The sequence below is a fragment of the Euprymna scolopes genome, chromosome 3, assembly GCF_053919585.1.
Source record: "Euprymna scolopes isolate OS-2025 chromosome 3, ASM5391958v1, whole genome shotgun sequence".
Lineage (NCBI taxonomy): Eukaryota > Metazoa > Mollusca > Cephalopoda > Sepiida > Sepiolidae > Euprymna > Euprymna scolopes.
The window spans coordinates 27,138,862-27,160,846 of record NC_136484.1 but is presented as its reverse complement, the minus strand read 5'-3'; the positions used below and the strand labels follow the sequence as shown (position 1 = coordinate 27,160,846).

General features: G+C 35.4%; 1 protein-coding gene across 2 annotated transcripts in view; it reads left to right on the top strand.

Annotated features, from left to right (window-relative positions):
- Positions 1-12,756, top strand: part of LOC145254284 (uncharacterized) — a 160,224-nt gene extending 147,468 nt beyond the window's left edge. For both annotated transcript variants that reach the window (XM_080113011.1, XM_080113012.1), the window contains one exon: positions 11,271-12,756. In XM_080113011.1, the coding sequence (XP_079969137.1) occupies positions 11,271-11,979 (709 nt within the window). In that variant the 3' untranslated portion in view covers positions 11,980-12,756. The remainder of the gene's footprint in view (positions 1-11,270) is intronic.
- The last annotated feature ends 9,229 nt before the right edge of the window (positions 12,757-21,985 follow it).

The window sequence follows — 21,985 nt, the reverse complement described above, 5'->3', positions numbered from 1 at the left end:
TGTTGGGCTACTTCAAAAAACTGCCTCGTTGGGAACTGCTAGAATCTTTCTCAAAGTACGAGAAAAAAAGAAGATAAAGAAAAGAAAATTAAGAAAAGAAGATGAAGAAAAGAAAATGCTGATAGTCTATGTTCATTTGCCATGATCCGCCTATCAGTATAAAATCGGCAATACCAACAGCCAGACACAAAATAATAATAATAATAATAATAATAATAATAATAATAATAATAATAATAATAATAATAATAATAATAATTCTGATTTCGTTTATCAACGTCTCCCTGGAAAAGGATGGAATTCATTTCCAGAGGATTTCACTCAATCCCGGCTCCAAACCAGGACCTTCAAAGATCAAGGGTTTTCCTTAAGAATGTTGGTGGTACCTACAATAGCAGAAGTCTGAAGGCTGCCTAAAACATTGGGGATTCATAGTTTTTTCAATTGTCCTTCCAGACGACTTGATACTACTCCTAGCGTACCTACTACGATCGGGATTATTTGTGTTTTAACCCCGTGTATACGCCTTATCTCCAAGGCCAATGGAGCATAATTGCTCCACATCTCGTTCTCCTTCTCTTTCACATTCCTGTCCCAGGGTACTGAGAAGTCTACAATCTGCCAGTTTTTTGAGACCTTGTCAATGACGACCAAATCCGGACGATTATGTTCCAATAGCTTGGTCGTTATGACACTTTTGTCCCACCATACCTCTACATTTCCATTATCACTTGTTCTCACTTCATCAGGCACCTCCTCAAACCACTTCCCAGCACACTTCACCCCAACTTTCTTACAGACCTCCCAATATATCCGGAGTCCCATGCGATCATGTCTTTTGCAGTACTCTTCTGGGCTAATCACTACACCCTGCAGCATGGTATGCAATTGACTCTGAGGTTTTAACACAAATCCGGCATTCTGCAGCAACTTCCTCTCCTAGAACCACTTTTTTGAACAATCGTGTTCCTAATGTCTGCTCTTGTGCTGCACAAACAAAAGCTTCCGTGTTCTTAGCCAGATATCCAGCTCTAAGCCATTGCCATGATCTTTCATCAGTCACTTCTGCTATATCTTGGAAGAACCTTCCGTGTATTTTCTTCCTAGCCAGTTCCTCTGCCCTTTCTCTATCCATACGTTTCACATAATCAGCCTTGGTCTCACATACCTCCACTTCATTGGCCACAACCTGAAGCATCCAAGTCTTTCCTCTTTTAATACAACTTTGCTACACTACTTCGAATGTGAAATATACCAAACATTGCAAAAACTTTTCTTGTTTTGATATCCATGGCATGCAAATCCTTGTCAGACCATTCTAAAATTCCCGCACTGTATCTCAAAACACTGACTGCCTATGCATTCACTGCTTTCATTAGGTTTCCTCCATACAATTTCGACTTCGCAATTAGTTTCACTCTTCTATGATACTCCTTCCTGACCTTCTCCTTCATTTCTCTGTTCATGATGCCTACACTCTCCAACACTCCCAAATACTTATACTCTGTATCTTCTATTTTTTTCATAATTTCTCCATTTGGCAGTACTATTCCATTCGAATGAATCTTTATTCCCTTTTTCATCACCAGCACCGCACATTTACTAATCACAAACTCCATCCCGATGTCTTCCGAGTATGTCCCTACGAGCTCTACCAGTCTCTCCATGTCCTTTTCATTTCTACCGAATATCTTCAAATCAACCATAAACAGTAGATGGTTGAGGCGTCTTCCACCAGATCCAAAGTTATATCCCAGTTTCTCTCTCTTCAAGAGGATGCTCAGTGGCATCATTATCATTACAAAAAGAAGTGGAGATAACGAATCTCCTTGGAATATTAATTTAATTCCAACCTGCCCCAGCACCTTTGTTTGCTGTCAGCACCGTTTTTCATTGAGCCATACATGTTTCCAAAAGCCCTACCACGTTCCTAGCAACCTTCATCATCAATAGTGTTTTACGGATCCATGAATGAGGAACCACGCCTTTCTGTAATCGATCCATGCTGCACTCAGATCCCTCTCCTTTCTCTTTGCATCCTGCATTACTGCTTTATCAATCAGTAATTGCTCCTTGGTACTCCTCAAGCCTTTCCAACACCCTTTTTGTTCATTATCAGGGAAAACACCATTACTCACAAGATTCCAGTTAACAGTTTCAAAAACAAATACATTGGCCTAAGGAACACCTGCTCAGACGTGTAAAGGGGTGACCTTTCAGGGGCGTGTGAAAAAAAAAAATAAATAAAAATAATAATAATAACAACAACAACAACAACAACAACAATAACAACAACAATAACAATAACAATAATAATAATAATAATAATAATAATAATAATAATGTCCAAGGTCCACATACGTTTGTTTTCTCTCTGAAACGTACGAAGTACAACACAGGTTCAAAATGTTTCAAAGACTTCCATAAACTAAAATGTATTAAATACAAAATGTTTTCAAAGTGATTTCAGTTGGTTATTTTTCTAGAATAGTAGGTTCTCAAAAGATATTGATTTTCTGTTTTTTGTTGTGACGTGACCGTCTATAGGAGCGATACTGCTCTCTGTTGGGGAGGTTAAAATCCCCTAAAACCCTGAGTAAGGCCGGGTAAATATGCTGAGATTGGCTGTTAAACGTTAATTAAATCCTGGACAACGGCAGGTGACCTATAAACAGGGATGGATTTATTGTGCTTGTTAAAACACCCAGATATTTTATTTTTTAACCAATGACAGGAAATGTCAGAATAATGTAGAAATGAGATGATGTACTCGTTGGCCTAAGGAACACCTGCTCAGACGTGTAAAGGGGTGACCTTTCAGGGGCATGTGAGACAAATCTTGTTTTGATCCCAGATACACAGGCTGTCGCAGGCCTGGCAGAGATGCACACACGCAAAAGGAGTCGGGTATTTCCCGTTTGACGTGTTGGGTGTTGGTTGGCTGGGCGAATCGTCCAACCAACTCCGTTACCTTAGTATTAAAGAAAATACCCATGCCAAATTGAACAGATTAATCCAGACCTCCGTGAGAGAGGAACTAACCAAGAGATACCACCTACCCCGGCAGTCGCTACCACCTCCATCATGAGAACGAAGAATAAGATTTTGGGAGAATCTTGATGTTTTCTGGTGTAATCGAACTGAACGATGTATATATATGTAAAAACTTGTAACTTTTGTGAAATTAACTTTTTCGTAATTAGAAATCCTGAGTCTGTCTTCTTTTCCTGGCGTGCATGCGAAGCTATTTGCTTTTCAGCAGAAATCAGCACGGATCTGAGACGCTGAGAACCCATGTGAATGTCTCTCGGAAGATAGACGATCACGACCAAACAGTTTCGATGAGGTCAGAAGCCAATTGCTGACCTGAGCGGGATACCCTTTACATTGTACGTTTTGAAGGTTTACAAGCAGCGTGACTCCATTAGCATTTTGATGTCCTTATTTCATATAGATGAAAAATGATTAGCAAGCACTACAAAGAGCAAACAATTTTAGGAAAGTAAGATGCTAATATTTATGTTAGAAAAAAAGTGAAATTTTTATCTGATACCAAAATGCTTATATAAAAAAGGAACTTTGTCTGTATGTGTGAGTTCGTTCCCTATGAATTCCGAAACAAATGTGTTGAGTTTTTTTTTTTTCACATAAATGTACTTTATGGGAGTATTTTTAGATAGCTTTTATATCGGAATACCTCCGATAAGTATAAAAAATCGATAATCATAAAAAATCTAATTAAAGAAGAAACAGACCAATTTTAACCAAAGCTAACACTGATACAACCTGACATTATAAGTGCATTTTAGAAGTTTTATCACTGCACAAGCAGAAAGGCTCGGCGTATAAAATCAACAGTAGGTTCTTTGATAAAGCAGAGGCACGTTTGATAATATACGGCATAATCGCGTTGACACACCGGTTCTCATCAGATCACCGAAGTTAAGCAACGTTGAGCCTGGTCAGTATCAGATGAGTAACCATTTGGGAATTCTGTGCGCTGTATGTGCTCTCCGCTTATCTCGGCATTTGTTTCCAGTCGTCCTTTATTTCACTTGCCACTGATATTTAACAATGTCGTCTCAGGAGAAGTGTGGTTGGAAATTGCACACCTCCTGCCACAAAAATTTCGCGCGCAAGCAACCCTTCGTGGGTATCCATAGTCTGTCCAAGACTGAAGGGGTCTGCTATATTGCTGATGGCATACTACAACAGCAAACAAAGCGTAATTTTATTGGCTTAAATGCAATTTGAAACTGGCTTTAAAAATCCGAACGACTTAATTTTAACAATAAATAATTTGATTCTGAATAGTTTGAACTCGCATTCAAATGTATGACTGCACTTCTGACGATTAGAACTACAATGAAACTGAAGTTAAGATGAGTCTTTTTAATATTTATGACTCTATCTGAAAGTATATCAAGCTCTTTGTGTGAACAAGGTCTTTGATCGGATTTGTTTGGATTCCGATTTATTTATGAAATAAAATAAAGAAACATAGACATGATTACAAAATCCGAAGATCAACTTCTCTTCTGATTTTTGGATTTGTAAATCATGTTCCTTTATTTTCTTTTAAAATTGATGAGTTCCTATTCTTCTGCTCATTAAGACCAAAATCAACTCAAAAAATGGCATAATAATTACATAAATGATTCTGCACTATGGTGCTGTCAAGAATTCAACATTTTAACATGATGAAAGAAATAAATGGTAAGATGTACAAAATAGCAAAACTTGGAATATGGACTTTTTGTCATTTATTTGTATATACTCTGTAGTTACATCAAGCTTCAATCATTAAAGGATTTGTATGAATAAAAGGTGAAATATACTTGAACAAGCATATTTTTACCATATATATATATATATATATATATATATATATATATTATATTATATTATATTATATTATATTATATTATATAACGTTAATTCTAAAATCAAAAAATGCATTTCATTTACACTCGTCGTATTTTATCCATGTTATGTAGTACGCCTTACACGTGTTTTGTTGAATAGTGGAAGTCCAACTGTTTGTTGGACTTCCACTATTCAACGAAACACGTGATATGTGTTCCTCGGTGAAAAAAGTTAGAGAATTTTTTCCCTTGGAATAAAAAGGATATGGTGAAGAGAAATGTTGATAAAAGGAAATGGAATTTTTAATGTCCGCAAAATTATAATTAAAAAACTTGACTTATTGTAGTATTTATAGGCACCTTTCCGAAAAAAGAAAGCACTATTGAATTCAAAGTCCACGAGGAGACATTTGATGGCGCCATATTTGATTTTTTTAGATTCTTATCTCTACTTCTATCTATCTATTATATAAAAGAGACTTTGCGTTTGTGTGTGTGTGTGTGTGTGAGAGAGAGAGAGAGTTCCTCATAAGTTCCAAAACGGCTGAGCTTATCTTTTGCAAATTTCACATAAAGGTGATTCATGTCTGGCAGTGTTCTTAGATAAATTTTATACAGAAATTCATTCGATAAGTATCGAAAATCGGAAAAATTCAATCTTAAAATACTCCTTTCTTTCTTATAGATAAAAAAAGGAGAATTTTTACAGGGTAATATTTTATGTTACACCGTGTTTCAAATATAGCGGGTTTCCCACTAGATCTGGAGATTTCGTTTGCAATCTAGCGGGTAAAATTTGGATCTAGCGGCTACTGTTTTTTTTGGGGGGGGGTCTAGAAAATCTGGAGATATTTGACACCCACAAATCCGCAATTTAAGATTTAAAAAATTAAGAAAAGCGCTTGAAAATACTTGAAAACATAAACTAAACTTATTCAGGTAGCTAAAAAAAACGTAGCTTTTGTTACTTTTCGTAACAATTATTTATTGACTATTTGTTTTTCACCATTTTATAATCGGTTTTCATCCGGAGAAAAGGGCTGCTACGGGGGCAGAACTGAAAAATTATATTTCTAACATTTCGCGTTTAGTTTCAAACACACACACACACACACACACACACTCATGTATATATATGTATATGTTTGTTAAACTGCCGATGTGTGTGTGTGTGTGTGTGTGTGTGTGTGTGTGTGTGTGTGTGTGTGTGTGTGTGTGCGGTTGTTAAACTGTCGATTTTAACCTGTTTATACAAATCTCTTTATCTAGCGCAAACCTCGTCATATCTAACTGTCTTCGAAATCTTGTTATCTGTCTATGTTCAATTTAGACACTATTTCGCCTATTCAGTTCTCAATCTACATCATACAAGAGGGGGCGGGGCTAGAAATGCAGATAACAATCACTCAAACGCAGAAACGAATACCGGCGTAAAAGCATCCATCTTGTTTCGGGATCAGCGCGCGCCATACAATCGACTTCAAACTTGAAAAATGATTTTTCGATCGACTCGGAAGATTGCGTCAAAATTTCACATAAATACTTTAATGTATTTGACAAACCAGATTGTGAACATGGAGGAAAGGAGAATGAGTGGTAGAGAGAGAAAGGGTAGAAAAAGAAAGGAAGATGTACATATGAGGAAAGATAGAGATAGGGAATGGAAAGAGGGAAAGAGAAAGGGAAGGAAAGAAATAGAGAGACGGAAAAAGAAAGAAAGATAAATAAAAAAGAGAGAATAAAAGAGGAGGGAGTAAGAAGGAAAAGAAAGAAAAAGAGAGGGCGAGAGAAAGTGAAAGAAAGAGAGCGCGCAGACTACGATATAATTATAATTAAAAAAAAAAACATTTTTAAGACCATTGGTTTGATTGTAAACCTAGCTCCAACCTCTGTCCCATCGCCCTAATGTTGCATTCCTATGCCTGTTTTACAAGTACTTTACAGGAATGTACTCTGATGAATTCATAGCACTTGCGCCTCCTCGACGTACATGCCCCAACTAACCCGACAAGCAGCAAAATCCCACCCCTCACTATCTATATATATTATTTTCTTATTTTTGTTTTACATAAGATTATTTATTTTATTTCATTTTTTTATTTTTTATTTAAACCGAAATTCCCATGGAAGAATAATTCATTAAAAAAAAAAAAGCTTATTAGCATATGAAAATGGCTTTTACAAAGTAAATAAATTTTAAAAAATTGGTTCCTGGGAAGATTAATTAATATTTATAAGGTTAGCATTATAAGAATTAAAGTGCAACTTTACCATTTCAATAAAAATAGATACATTCGATGACATATTTATAATGTTCGTTGATGTTTATTCTGCAAATCGTTTCCTGTCAAAATCGGGATTTCATCGAATATATCATCATAGTGTTATTCTAACGATATTCTGGGGAAAAAAATGATTATTAAGGTTTTCATTAGGTGAAGTGATTCGGTTGAAAACGTTTGTATATATTAAGTTGGTGCAAAAATAATGTCGCTTTTTTGACGTTCAATTATATCTATAAAAACGACATTATTTTTGCACCAACCTAATATAAGCTGAAATATAAATTGATGAAGAGGTGGACATTAATGATGTGTATATTGACATTAAAATATTAGTGTTCCAAAAGTAATGTCTACTCTTTTTATTCCACCTGAATTGATAAGAGGGTATTGCAAATTGCATTGTTATGATGACTGAATTTATGCATTCATTACCTGAAAGTTCTATCTCTCTGTTGCAGATATTGACAATGTTAGACTCTAAGAAAGCGTCCCCTGACATGAATGTGCGTCAGAAGCAGAGATGCGTCATTGAATTCCTGGAAAAAGTGTGTTGAGAATGGTAGTGACTAATGTAGAAAAATAAATTATGTTTCGGAAAGGTCGCTCATTTTAATGGTATCAGTTTCGTCTTCATAGCTGTTCAACTTTTTAGTTATAAAAATATAGGAGGTTTTACTTTTGGAACAACTCTCGTATTACAAATCTCGCTCCGGGCGTCCATACACAGCCATTGTTCATTGCTGGTAAAATATTATGCAGGTAGGTTTCAAAGTAAACTGGATTGACTACGGAAACACTTATTTGTTATATATTTGTTTTGTTTTGTTTTTTGTTTGTTTTTTTTTTTTTGTTTTTTGTTTTTTTGTTTGTTTTTTTTGTTTTTTCCACTTTTAGTTTCTGTGGAGTATTTTATTTAATTTTCTTTTTCTGGCCGATTATCGAAATTTCAAAGTTGTTATCTTTGTTTTACGAGGTTTTTTCTTCTTATTTATACATGTATGTACGTCTTTGTAGTTGTTCAACTTTTTTAGTTACAAATTAGGAGGTTTTACTTTTGGAATGATCCTCGTACAAAATATTTATTTATGAATTTTTGAGATAATGATTGATAATTATTGATGTATTATTTCAGTTATTTGGACTACTGTTCTCATTCCGAGTGTTATTCTCAAACGTTTCAGTCGATGTAACCTCCGATATTCAGTTGTGTTGCGAGAGGTTTCTATGTGACTGTTTATATACTGTACCAAATAAACGTACATGCTTGTATATAGTTGAATCGTAGTATGTTAAATGTATACGTGACATCTGTTGTGTTCTTATCATAAACCGACCATATGTATACATATATTGTGTTTGTTGCGTAACGGATTGTCGTCCTCAGATCCCTAAAGTCTATTTTACGGTCTGTGATTCGTCTAGGTGTTGGTGCGTGCGGATCAGAACATGTAATACACGTAACATATGCATGACAACATACCTGTTTCTGCTATTGTTTTTCCTGGGAGGTTTATCAACTGTCCTCGAGGGAACTGGAATCTGTTTAAAGGAACACTTCAAGACAGGACCCAAGATGATGTGAGATTTTATGTATTTTATTCACTCCCAGGTATTCATCATTGTAGAAGGGAGTGATCGACAATCTTTGTCTTGGGGGGGGTTCTTCTGTCTCTCCTTCATGAAGTCTCCAATACAACTACCAACTATGCTTGTGCAAACCGGAACACGTGACACGTCATTCTAGTCCCTGTTCGCATCTTCCGGTGCAAACTGACCGGTCACAAAGTTTGACAACCTGTTAAAACATGGCGCTTCCAATCTCTGTCGTTCACTCATTGCTAGATAGATAGATAGATAGATAGATAGATAGATAGATAGATAGATAGATAGATAGATAGATAGATAGATAAACAGTTATTTTACTGCTTCTGCTCGACTATTCTCTAACAATTCTTCAAATGTATCCACAAGGATTCCTGACTTAACGGATTAATTGCTAAGTGAAATTCACTTCTAAGTGACACTCTTTAATTACCAGTGCGGGCGATACTAACAATACAATTGCGAATTATTAAGACTTCTACCCGGTTATGGCTGACAGAACGGAAGCATGCAATCCCGTGTAATAAATAAAGAATTTTGTTCGTAAGAGTTACGAGTTCGACAGAAAAATTCTCGAGTTAGATAAAATAGGCCTGAAGAAGACCGGTAGTTACATCGACCAAAAGACTGTGATAATAGCACCCATGATCTTCATTCTGTATGAATCTTAAAATTCTATTAACATTGGTTTCCCAGTTATTTTTCTAATCATAATTCTTTCTAGAAAGGCGTCGGGTACTTATGGGAGGAACCACGTAAAGGCTGCCAACGTCCTAAGTGAAAGTGAGTAGGACGAACTGGATTCGAACTTGGAATACCCAGGTTATCAGTTCGTGTCGTTAAACTCTGAACCACCGTCACCTCCCAACACTCAAGATGAAAACGGTAGTCCGAGTAATTTAAACGATACAAAGAAACGTTTTAACAACAATGTGTATCTTTGAAGAGAACATAAAAAATAAATTTGAAAGTAAAATAACACGGTCGTTGCAACAGACCATAAAGAGAAATCTTTCTAGACTGGGGCAGCATTTAAGAAGTTCGCTTGAACTGGTATATATTCATCAAAAAGTGCTCACTATCCTTATAATAGCTGCTTCTCTTTGTACCACTTTCGCCGAAACATCTGGTGAGGAGGTCATCAGGTACTTCTTTTTTAGGGCAATTACATTTTCGTGCTTTTATCCGTTTTTAAGGTAGGATTGCCATATCTTTTGTTTTTGAAATTGTTATATTAGAGTACAGTTACCAAAGCCCCACTCCCACTCCATATTCTCGGATAAGGGTGGAGGTATCGACGTTGCCCACGATGAAATTGACATATAGTAATGAAAAAAGTGCTCAGTATCCTTAATATATCAGGTGTGTCCAAACGGAACTTCATTTCTTCTTTTTGCCATTTGCGGACCCGGCCAACACCGAGTATCCCTGCTAGTTTAAATATAAAAGCAAAAAAAAGGTTCCTCTTTACGTTAGGCAGAGCGACTCTGTAAATGTGTCTCGTCTGAATGAAGACAATTTAAAAAAGACGAGAGTAGGCTTTTTCGCCTTTAACCCTCCAAAATTATGTGCCTGATACGCCATCAAAGCACAATCGTTTTACACAATTAAATATGGTTATTTTGAAAGACAAGAGTGGTGATATATTAACACAATAGACAATCTGTTGTTTTTTTGTTTTTGTTTTTTTTATTATTCCTTTTCATGACACACAAGGCGTACTGCCACTTGAACGTAAGAGGCTACTATTTGGGATCATCTCTAATAAAACATTGTTGGAAGTTTAGCAGTGAGATGTCTGTTCGTATTACATTTAAACTTCTGCGTATTAGTACAGTCAGGGAATCAATAAACAGGGATAGACTAGCAGTCTGAAGGGAGAATTTATTGTAGAAGGTTTTCTGGCATCGAGGGGTCTTAACAGTTAGTAGGATAGGATTTTGTTGCTTGATGAGTTAGTCGAGGGTATGTACGCCGAGGGGACACCAGTGCTATGAGTTCATCGGAGTATATTCCATTAAAATACTTGTAAAATAGGTACAGGAGTGCAACATTGTGACCATGGGGCAGTTGGAGCTTGACCAATAGTGCGGGACTGTTATTTTTTTTATATAGGAAACAAATTGACTTAAATTAACCCTAACCTTTATTAGCTATTTTAAACGCTGTACTCATCAACATATACTAATATTTGTTTGTAATATTTGTTTATTTATTTTATTATTTATGTGTTGCTATGTTTATTTGTGTTTGCTAAACTTATGAGAGTCATTCGAAAGGTAAGGCTTGCTATTTTTTATACTAAAATAACTAAAACGTTGAAGACCTACGAAGACGGGAGTTATACCATTAAAAACAAGCGACCTGTCGTGCTCCAGAATCTTTTTTTTTTCTACAAAGCCATCACCATTCTCAATGCACTTTTGCGATATCTCTCTTAATTTCCGTGTATGCGAATGACTTTTTTCTTTCAAAATTTTCAACGAAATAAATTTAATTTTTGTTTTATTTTATTTAGATTCTTGAAGTGCTTCAGTGAAAGCCATGACGTTTTGCTTATCCCGTACTCCTCAACCAGCGGATTCTGCGAACTTCCGTTGGACGGGCCGGACAGTCGTAAATTCGCCACCATCAAAGATGTGATGAAGAAGCAAGACTTTCCGTTCCGTATGTACCTGGTTTGCGGTAACCTCCCACCAATCTTAGACTCTTTCACCGGAATCATGTCGGCGCACAGCGTCATCACAGAATCGACCGTGATGGCCTGTACTATCAGCCACAGCGATCCGTTACTCCTCGAGCTCAAAATGTCCTCTCCGGTTCGTTTCTATTTGGCACTCAACGATTTCGATATCCAACAACGCGGTGAATACCTGGAGTCGTTGCATCACTGCAAGACAAGCGCCGATGAATATCTTCAAAATATGAAGGTGGCCTTTCGGGTCTCGCCTTTGCTTTCCTCATCTGACGAAGAAGAGTGGCGGAAGTACTCGCAACGAGACTGGGAATTCCCTATAACTACAACGCCGACGCCGAACTTAGACAAAGGTAAGTCACGCTCGCGAAATTTGTCGAGCTTTAACGAGGCGGAAGAACAGGACTTGCACTATACAGACTCGTCGTCTCAGAATACGGAAACAACATCCATCAAAGATTTGTCTGAAAAGGATGATTCTCTTAAAGAGGAACCACTTAATAAGAAAAGCGACTATGAAACATTCATTTGACCGGTAATAATAAATAAATGAACACAGACAATTAAAAAAAAAATTCTCAATTATGTCTGAGACAAAAAAATGATCTTTAAAAAAAAATTATTGCGAGTTAATGGACCAGTTTAATCGGCTTTTTGTCTGAAATTTATTGACGGATTGCATAGGAAAGAGCAGAATTAATGTTCTCACTAATAACAAAGACGACTGGAACATCTGGTAAAGACAAGACAAAAAGAAGTGTCTACAAAAAAAAACTGTGTTGATTTCCTGGTTATTTTAATATAAAAAAATATATCAGCAAATGTGTCAAGATAAACACGGTACTTCCACGAAAGAAAGGAAATCAAATATTGAGCTGACACTATTATTAAGTGAGAAGGATAGTAAAAAGCGAACCTTTTGTTTATTTTCGGCAGCCTTGCAACTTTTGCTTCCCTTGTTTTGTCCATAGTCCTCACGTTCTATGAACGATGTTTCCGACAAAGGGGAAACAATTTGCCTGTTTTATGGATCAAAAACTATTCATCTAACATTCATCGTTTGCTCGTTTTTGACCTTGAAATGTTTTGCTATTTTTTTAAGATCTTTACATTAAGTGGCCTCATGCCTTGTCTGTAGCGATTTCCATTATAAAAAAAAAGACCCAGCGTGGCTGTATACCGATTTTTTAAAAGAATTTTTAAGATTTCTGTGAATTCTGATACGAATTTTTATTTTTTTTATTTTTTAAAATTTTTTTAGAAATCTATGTAAAGGCAAAAGACAGATCAAACTTAAGTGGTCAAACAGGGTGTGTTGTTATTATTGTTATTGTTGCTGCTGTTGTTATTATTGTTATTGTTGCTGTTGTTTCTACGGTTTTATAAATTAATACTAAAAAAACAGAAAAAGCAGAATGCGTTATCTCATTGGTTAGTCATGATTCAGGGTGAGGGGATAATTCCCTGATAATTCTGCGACAACAGAGCGAATTCGTTTTACTCGATTCATCGATCGACGCCGTAGAAAATAATTCCCGAATAATGAAAACATATATTTCTGAATTTTTTATATGAGAATCGATAATTTGTATCATTTGAATTATTCGAAGTACTATTCTCCTTGATTGAGATTGTCGGACTGACTTCCTCATCTTGGTTGTTATTGTTACAACGTTTCGGCCGTTTTGCCCTCCGGCCTTCATCAGGTGTTTTATATCGAACTTGGGAACCGTTTGCTAGGAGTCTCGAACCCAACCTTTTATTATTATTACGGGGGTACCGTGTTCGGACTCCAGCTAGGCTCTGGGACATAGTTGCTGATTCTCTGTTTTGAATGTTACTTTTTCACTGCCTTCATTCAGGATTGAACTCAGCACCTTTGGGTAACTGTAAACTTTGATACAACGTCTAGGACCACTCGGCCATATGTCACTAGGACGATTCTTAGTTGGTTTTTAGGGCAAACGGCCGAAACGTTGTGACAATAACAACCAATATGAGGAAGTCAGTCCGACAATCTCAATCAATGAAAACACCTCATCTCAAAAATACAGACAATTACTATTCTCGTCTTGCACAATGTTTCGGCGGATGTAGCTTCCGGCCTTTTTCGTGTGTATCTTTAATAAGAAAATAATAGTTACAATGATGTATGAATGCTGCTGTGGAGAGATAGAGATGCGATACGAATAAACGTAAAAGTCACTAGGTTGTGTACACACTTTTTTATTTCTTCCCTTCTGTATTCAGTGGAGATGGGATGCAGTCAAATCAATACCTTTATGCTATGTTCGTTTCCGAAATAAATAAAACATCATTTCACATATATGTGTTAACATTTACCAAACAATGAAAATGATTCACTCTCGTTTGAAACGATAAATTTTGCGAACTTGTGTGCAATTCCTGTTTTTAATTAAAAAATGTAGCAACTCTATAAGCAAAAACAAGATATGCTTATAAAGCTTATATAAAAAAAAAAGTGATTAACGTTTTACGTTCGTTTGCATCGCATTTTTACTTCGCCGCACTCCGATAACTCTATTAGACATTTGTTGCATAGCGGTACATGAACTTGCCAGAATGCCATCTTTATGCTGTCATCTTGTGCCTTCGTTTGATCAACACAATCACATAATGATATCACGAATCATTATGAAAATCCTAGCCTTTTTTTACGTGAGCTGAGGTTGAAAATCACATTGTGTGTGTGTGTGTGTGTGTGTGTGTGTGTGTGTGTGTGTGTGTGTGTGTGTGTGTGTGTGTGTGTGTGTGTGTGTGTGTGTGTGTGTGTGTGTGTGGTTTTTTTTACGTCATCCTACACACACAGGTGTGAGATTGCTCCGGACTAGCGTCATCAATACGCATCTATATCAGTTTACTGCTTACTACGAAAGAAGATCGACTGCTGTCAGTTAACTCTCGACGTGGCATCACCCATGAGATCCCGCCTTTTCAGCCCCCTCTCTCTCTCTCTCTCTCTCTCTCTCTCTCTCTCTCTCAACACATCTCATTAAAATCCCTTACAAAAACCAATCGACCACCATGAGTCAACTTTCAGCGTGACGTCGTCAGAAGATCTTTCCTTCTTCACCCTCTCTCTCTCTCTCTCTCCTTACTCTACCTATCGTCCTCCTCTCCATATCTTTCTCTCTCTATCCTCTCCCTATCTTTCTCTCTCCCTCTCGCTTTATCTACTCTCTCCCTCTACTCTCCTTATCTTTCTCTCTATATAATTTCCCTATCTTTCTTTATCTCTCTCTCTATATATATATATATATACATATATATATATATATATATATATATATATATATATTGTTGTTGTTAATTGTTTGGAGAGGGTTAGCTAGCGGTTACGGGCGCGAGCACACACGTACATGCGCATGTGTGTGCTCGCGCCCGCGACCGCTAGCTAACCCTCTCCAAACAATTAACAACAAAATAAAAACTAAATAAATAAACCGAATCATAGCCCAACCCCCGCCTCCAAACATAAGCGAACACTCAACAGGTCAAGACATACTTACCAAGAAATCATCTCACCAACGAGACGCCAAAAACTTTAACATTAAGACTCGAATTTTAAAGTAACTCCCCTCCTCCTACCCCACATATTCCCCTTTCCCCCCATGTATCCCTATGCCCTCAACCACACCAGAAATAAAATTCCAAGACCCTCCCCCACAAGTTCCTTAAACTCCAAAACTAAAACATTACCGACATACCAAACGCCCTCTCCCACCTTCCCACCTTGTTCCCTTCCTCTCTTTCTTCCGCCCTCCTCGCAACCCCCGACCTTATTCACTCTTTCACCCCATAATAACGAACATTTCTGTAAAAGTCTTAGGAAGCTACAGACGGCCAAAAAAAACGGCCGGGTAGCTGAAACAATAATGTAACTTAACAGAAAGATACGGTAATAAAAAATAAAGCGTATATATATATATATATATATATATATATATATATATATATATATATATATATATATATATATATATATAACAAAAATAAAACCGCAGCACACCCATTTCAACATTCCATAAAGAAATGAAAAATATCACAGATACTTCCTAGTTCACTATTTATTAAAAAAAAAAGATTAATGGCGTGCAGAGAACTTTTTCAGGGCAGGTGCTCAAGTGAAAAAAAAACTGCAAGAATATAGCAATGAACACTGTTTCGGTAGGGCACATACATTCCTCTGAAAAGGGCACTTTTAAAACAGAAGTAAGAGAGTCAGGCGCTTCGGCACCCCTAGCACCCTCTTTGCACGTCCCTATAAAAGAGATTTTTTTTAAATATCCTTTATAATCAAACGACCGTCAAATATTGCAGAGAATTGTTTACAGATCAGAAACAAACGTTTGAAATATTTTTTAAATGGCTTAGAAAACATGAACGTTGTTTTTATCAGCATAAAACAAACAAATAATAATAATTAAATGATAAGAATAAGTTTTTGGTTTCATTTAAAACCGTAAAATTCCATGATATTCTATTTTAAAAACTATTTCAAAGTTTAAAAAAACATTTAATATTTTAGTTTTGAATTTGTTGCGTATCTACGTGTGTCTTTTCTGAACAAGTGGTCGCCATTTTACGTGTCATGTTATCGTGCCTAACACACCGGTGTCGGAAGAAAGCTAAAAAGGGAAACTTGATGCCATTTTCTCTTCCTTGCAACCACCTTCTCACAGAAGAGACGTTGCGAGCCTTTCTCTGCTCTATCGTTATTTTCATGGCAAGTGCTGAATTGAACTCTAATCTATACCCCCCCTTGCCAAATTTCCACAAAAATACTCGATTAACTACAACCACTATATATGATTTTCCCCACTGTGCCTAAATCTAAATGCAGATTCCATGAACAAAGTTTCTTTCCCAGAACTGCCCGCTTTTAGAACAATGTTTTGCTGGCCTGTTTCCCAGTTGAATACAATCTGGTGGCCTTCAAATCCAATGTAAACAAGTTTCTGTTAAGCCGTCCCCATAAATAATCAGATTCTACCCAATTTACGCCATTAATGATTACTACACCATCATCTTCCATTCATTAACCGTTATCCTCGAGTGGCCTTCGGATCTTGATAAATTGATCGAATGAGATGAGTGTGTGGGGGCGTTGTCATGGTGCAGTTGCCAATTTTTTTGTAGTCCACATGTCTGATCTTTTGCGCCAAACTGCGTCTCATGTTGGAGAACATCTTGATAGTACTCCTTGTCACTGCTTGTCCTTCCGGTGCCTATATCAAACTCTCTAGTAAAAAAAAAAAAAAAAGTTGGATTTATTTACATTCACATTTATTCTTACGCAAACAATTTGTAGACGAAAAACATAAGAAATATTAAACATGATACATCAAGAGGTGAAAAGCGCAAGCTTAATTACTAAAATGGGCGTTTGAAACCAGAAAAGGGAGTCTAAGACGACTGTTACCAGGGTTTGTGAAAGCCATTTTAAAAGGTCGTCTAATGGATTTGAACGTCTAACAAGAAAGAGGATACTATTCCGTTCTAAATACCTAATGAGACAAGAACAAGATTATTTTCATATTCGGACAAGTAAGTATATTTTCAGGTTGACCAGTGAAATTAAAGAGAGATTATTTGTATATAACCCAAGGAGATTACTCGGATAATTCTAGAGCCAACACTACTTTAAGATCTCAGAAAGTAAAAAAAAAATGTTAAATGCTTTTTATTTTTCGTCATTTTTTACCCCTTAATGGGTCTTATTTTATTATAAAATACATTATAAATATGTTCGGATTGGTATTTAAATTGTCGAGATTATTATCATCACTTCCTATGAAATTCACTCCGACGTATAAAAACGTTACCAATGCAAAGATAAAGTAACAAAAAATTAGAAGAAAAAAGAAACAAACAAATAATTTTATTAGGAAAAGAAACTAAGAAACTTAGAACCAAAAAAGTTCACGAGCTGTCTACTACTAAGGTTTTGCTCTTAGCTACAAAGAAAGTCCTTTGTGTGGTAACAATTACGAAAGATAAAAAGAAAGAAAGAAAGAAAGAAAGAAAGACTGAGAAGGCCTTTTGTTTACTTACTGATGTGATATGAGATTTCAACCAATGTAGGATTTTTTAGAAAGGTTGAAATACTGTAGCAAAGGCGAAAAGAGTTTGCTCCCTTTGTTTGCAATTTAAGCTTACGTTTTTGAAATGTCGTCTGTTTTAAAATAAAAAATCCTCTCGAGTAGACTAGTTGAAATATATGCAAAGATAACTTATCTGAAATAATGTTACGGGAGTGGTTTTATAGCAAGGAATTTATTTCCTCATTTTCCTGAAGGAATAATCTGAAAAAAATACACATAGTTCTTCATATAATAACTAGGGCTGTGACAAGCATATTCTTTTACAAAAGAATATTCTTTGCATATATTTCGTTAGAGAATATTCTTTTAACAAAAAGCGTATTCTTTTTTTTAAAGAATATTCCTTTAACAAAAATCCTATTCTCTTAAAAAAAGAATATGCAAAATATTTATGGAATAAGTTGTGCCGAAAATATGTTGAAATAAATATTTGCATACGAGTCTTAATTTTACGAAGTTTTCTTTTTTATATAAATTAAATTAAACATGGTAAAACCTTCGTAGTTGTGAATTTACAATAACCTTTGGTTCCTAATGAGAGCCATTCTATTAGAGGATTATATTAGGGACGAAATATCCGCGTATCCTATTTGCCATAGGTCTCCAGGGCCGATATATCGGCCATGTAGTGTCCAAAGGATTGTAACTACAATTTGTATCGAAAAAATAGCCAGGTTTAAATATGGTCCAGTAATCTCCTACGATTGGAACGAGTTTTTTTTTTTTTTTCATTATAAGGCTATTTTAGCGGACAACCAAAGAAGCTTTAATTTTGATAATTTAAAGACTAATTTAATTATAAAATGCAATAAATAAAATATTTAAATTCCATAGGGTGTTCAATTGTTCACAGTATATAAACAATATATACATTAATGAGTAGGGCAATGTCAAGAATATTCTTTAATAAAAAACAATTCTTTACATATATTGGGTTAGACAATATTCTTTTGATAAAAAGCATATTCCTTAAAAAAAGAATATGCTTTTTAAAAAAGAATATGCAAAATATTTATGGAATAAGTTTTGTTTTGCCAAAAATATGCTGAAAGAAAATATTTGGATAAGAGTTTTTAATTTATTCATTTTTTTTTAGATGAATTAAACGTGGTATAACCCTAACAGATATGAATTTACATAAAAAAGGGTCTAAAATTTGGTCTGTTGAAAAAGAGTGATATTATATATATATATATATATATATATATATATATATATATATATATATATATATATATATATAGACATCTCGTCCTTGTAGATACTCAAATCGTGTTAGTACCCAGGACGAATTTACAAGATCTAAAAAAAAACTAAACAAAAAATGCCGAAAATAATTAGCACTCCTGCTGAACGGATGGCAAGATATGCCGATGAATTTGAAGATTACCAGTTAACTGGCAATTGCTTAACCTGCAAATACTGCAATATCCAGGTAGGAACAAACTTTAATACATAAAATTTGCAATATAGTTGACTAATAGATTGGCGTTGTTATAGTAGTTTTGTTTTTGAAATTCTATAACGGTAAATCTAGCTGTATTAAACTTTGAACGTTGAAATTTACAATTTATTTTATCTACTTTTTACGTTAATTAATAAATGTTAATCGGCTTCAAATAACTTTTTCCACCCTTCCTTTAAATGTATATATTACCATTAAATAATTGATTTTTATTTTTACAGATCAAAAGTTGTAAAAAAATCTCTAAAGCAGCATTTAAAAACCAACGCACATCTGGCAAAAAAGACCTACATGGCAACGTTAGGCGAAGTTCCTACTGCAGCAACTGATTTAGGAGCCAGTACGAATAATTTGTTCAACGCTGACTTATGCAAAGCGTTGATTGCAGCGGATATTCCGTTTCATAAACTGAGCAATAATGTGTTCAAAGACTTTCTTCATAGGTACACACATAGAAATATTCCAAATCAGACTACACTAAGAAAATATTACGTTAGTGAAGTGTACGAAGCAAAAGTGAAGTCACTCAGAGAAAAAGCTGCTGGAATGAAACTGTGGGTCTCGATTGATGAAACCACTGATGTAGAAGCAGCGTTTTATTGCTTGCTTTGTGTTTGGCATTCTTGGGGTAGAAGAGGAACGCAGCAAGTGCTATTTGGGAAATATTGCATGTCTGCCAAAAGTTAATCATTCTATAATTGCTCCTTTAAACGATTCGTTGCAGTTTTTGTGGCCGCAGCAAGTCTAATGTGCAGTAATAATGTGCTCCTTGTAACCACTGATGCAGCTGCATATATGTCCAAAGCTATGAATGCTCTTCAGGTTTTATACCCGAAAATGGTGCACGTTACTTGTTTGGCCCATGGCTTGCACAGGGTTGCGGAATTAGTCAGGCAGGCGCACCCAAAAGTAAATAAACTGATTTCAACTATAAAAAGTATATTTTTTAAAAGCACCCAATCGGATCGAAAAGTTCAGGGAACTAGCCCCAGGAGTGCCCCTTCCACAGAGTCCCATTGTAACAAGATGGGGTACGTGGTTAGATGGAGCGCATTATTACGCCAAACGTTTGCCCGAAATTACTCCTGTCATAATGTCTCTAGATTCAGAGGCCCAGAGTATATTGGAGTCCAAAAAACTGTTGGATGAGGAATCACTGCCATTTGATCTCGGCTTTATAGCCAACAGTTTTTCCATTTTAACAAAAAATATTGCAAAGTTGGAGACTAAAGGGCTGAGTCTTTCAAAATCTATTGAATTAATTAGAGAGGTCGAAATGACACTTGGATGACTCCCAATTTCGTAAAAAGCTGAATGTCATTTCAAAGAACAAAGGTTTTGCTACTTTAAAACGTCTCGATGCACTTATTAGTGGGAAGGCTTTTGAAAATGAAGGAAATTTGGATGACAGATCATTTAAAAGTTTTAAGTGCCGAAGAAATGGCCAGCTTGAAATATGCCCCAGTAGTCTCATGCGACGTGGAACGAGTTTTTTTCCAGTATAAGACCGTTTTAGCAGACAACCACAGAAGTTTCAATTTTGAGAACTTAAAAACGCATTTAATTGTAAAATGCAATGAATAAAATATTTGTTTAAGCTTGATAGTGTTTAATTGTTAGAAGTATTTATAGCATAAAAATAAACGTTTTTTTCTATATATTTTCTTGCGTTTTCGGCATTAACTGAAGCTTTTACAAAATCATCAATAGAATTTATAAAAAAAACAAATTAACCCTTTCGACCCTAACATTGCAAAATTACCAACTACTCAACTATACCCGTTCTGTTAAAATACTATAGAAAGGCCGAAATATCTGTAGGTCTTCTTTTACCTTAAATCCCCATGGCCGATATATCGGCCCATTGGAATCGAAAGGGTTAATATTGTTGCAAAAGTAAATCTAAGGTACCTAGCATAAATATATTCGCTTGAAGTACAGTGAAAATATGCGATTTATAAAAATAAATATACGGTAGCCAAAGAGAATATTCCGTCTCAAAGCAGCATATTCTTTTTAAAAAGAATATTCCTATGCAAAAAAAAGCATATTCTTTTTAAAAAAGAATATTCCCGTGTAAAAAAAGCATATTCTTTTTAAAAAGAATATTCCTATGCAAAAAAAGCATATTCATTTTAAAAAAGAATTTTCCCGTGTAAAAAAGCATATTCTCGAGCATATTCTTAAAGAATATTCCCGGCATATAAAAAGAATATAGAGCATATTTGAAAGAGAATATTGTCACAGCTCTAATAATAACGTTCTCTGAAGAGGCAAGAAGTCTAGAAAACAAACTTCCTAGTTTCTTCTTTGAGTTTAATCAGAATATAAATGTTTTTTTTCTTTTGACTTAGAAGAACTGCAACTTGTGATCTATCCATTTTCTTCAGACCTTAGAAGAAAATATATAGTTTATAGTAATAGACGTTTCCAATTAAATTTTCCCTAGTGAGAATATTTCCCACATGTGTCTTCTCTCCTGCAAGCTGGTAATTTCCCGACATATCAAACTGTCAAGTCCTCGACAGATTTCTTGGATTTACTTGAAGTAGATTTCTCTCATCAAGATACGAATTTGTAAGGCAACTTAGACGTTATCACTTCAACATTTTAATGTCTTGTGTAGACAGAGAGAAGATAGCTCGTCCACACATTTGAAGTGTCCAGTCCGAACTGCCAACTTCAGCTTGAATTTTATCACAAAACACGAGAATGTGCAGATCAATCAACAGACAGAAATTAGTCACATGACCAACGACATCAGCAGCAGGGAAGCAAACTCAAGAGAAAGGAAGAAGAGGAAAAAAAAATAATGAAGAAATATATACAAAAAAAAATCTACAAAATATTTAATTTTTTAAAAGTTCATTAATCATAATACAAAAAATTTTTTTTTACAATTTTGTGTTATTTCTCTTTCGTTCTTTCGTTAAATGTTTAATATAATC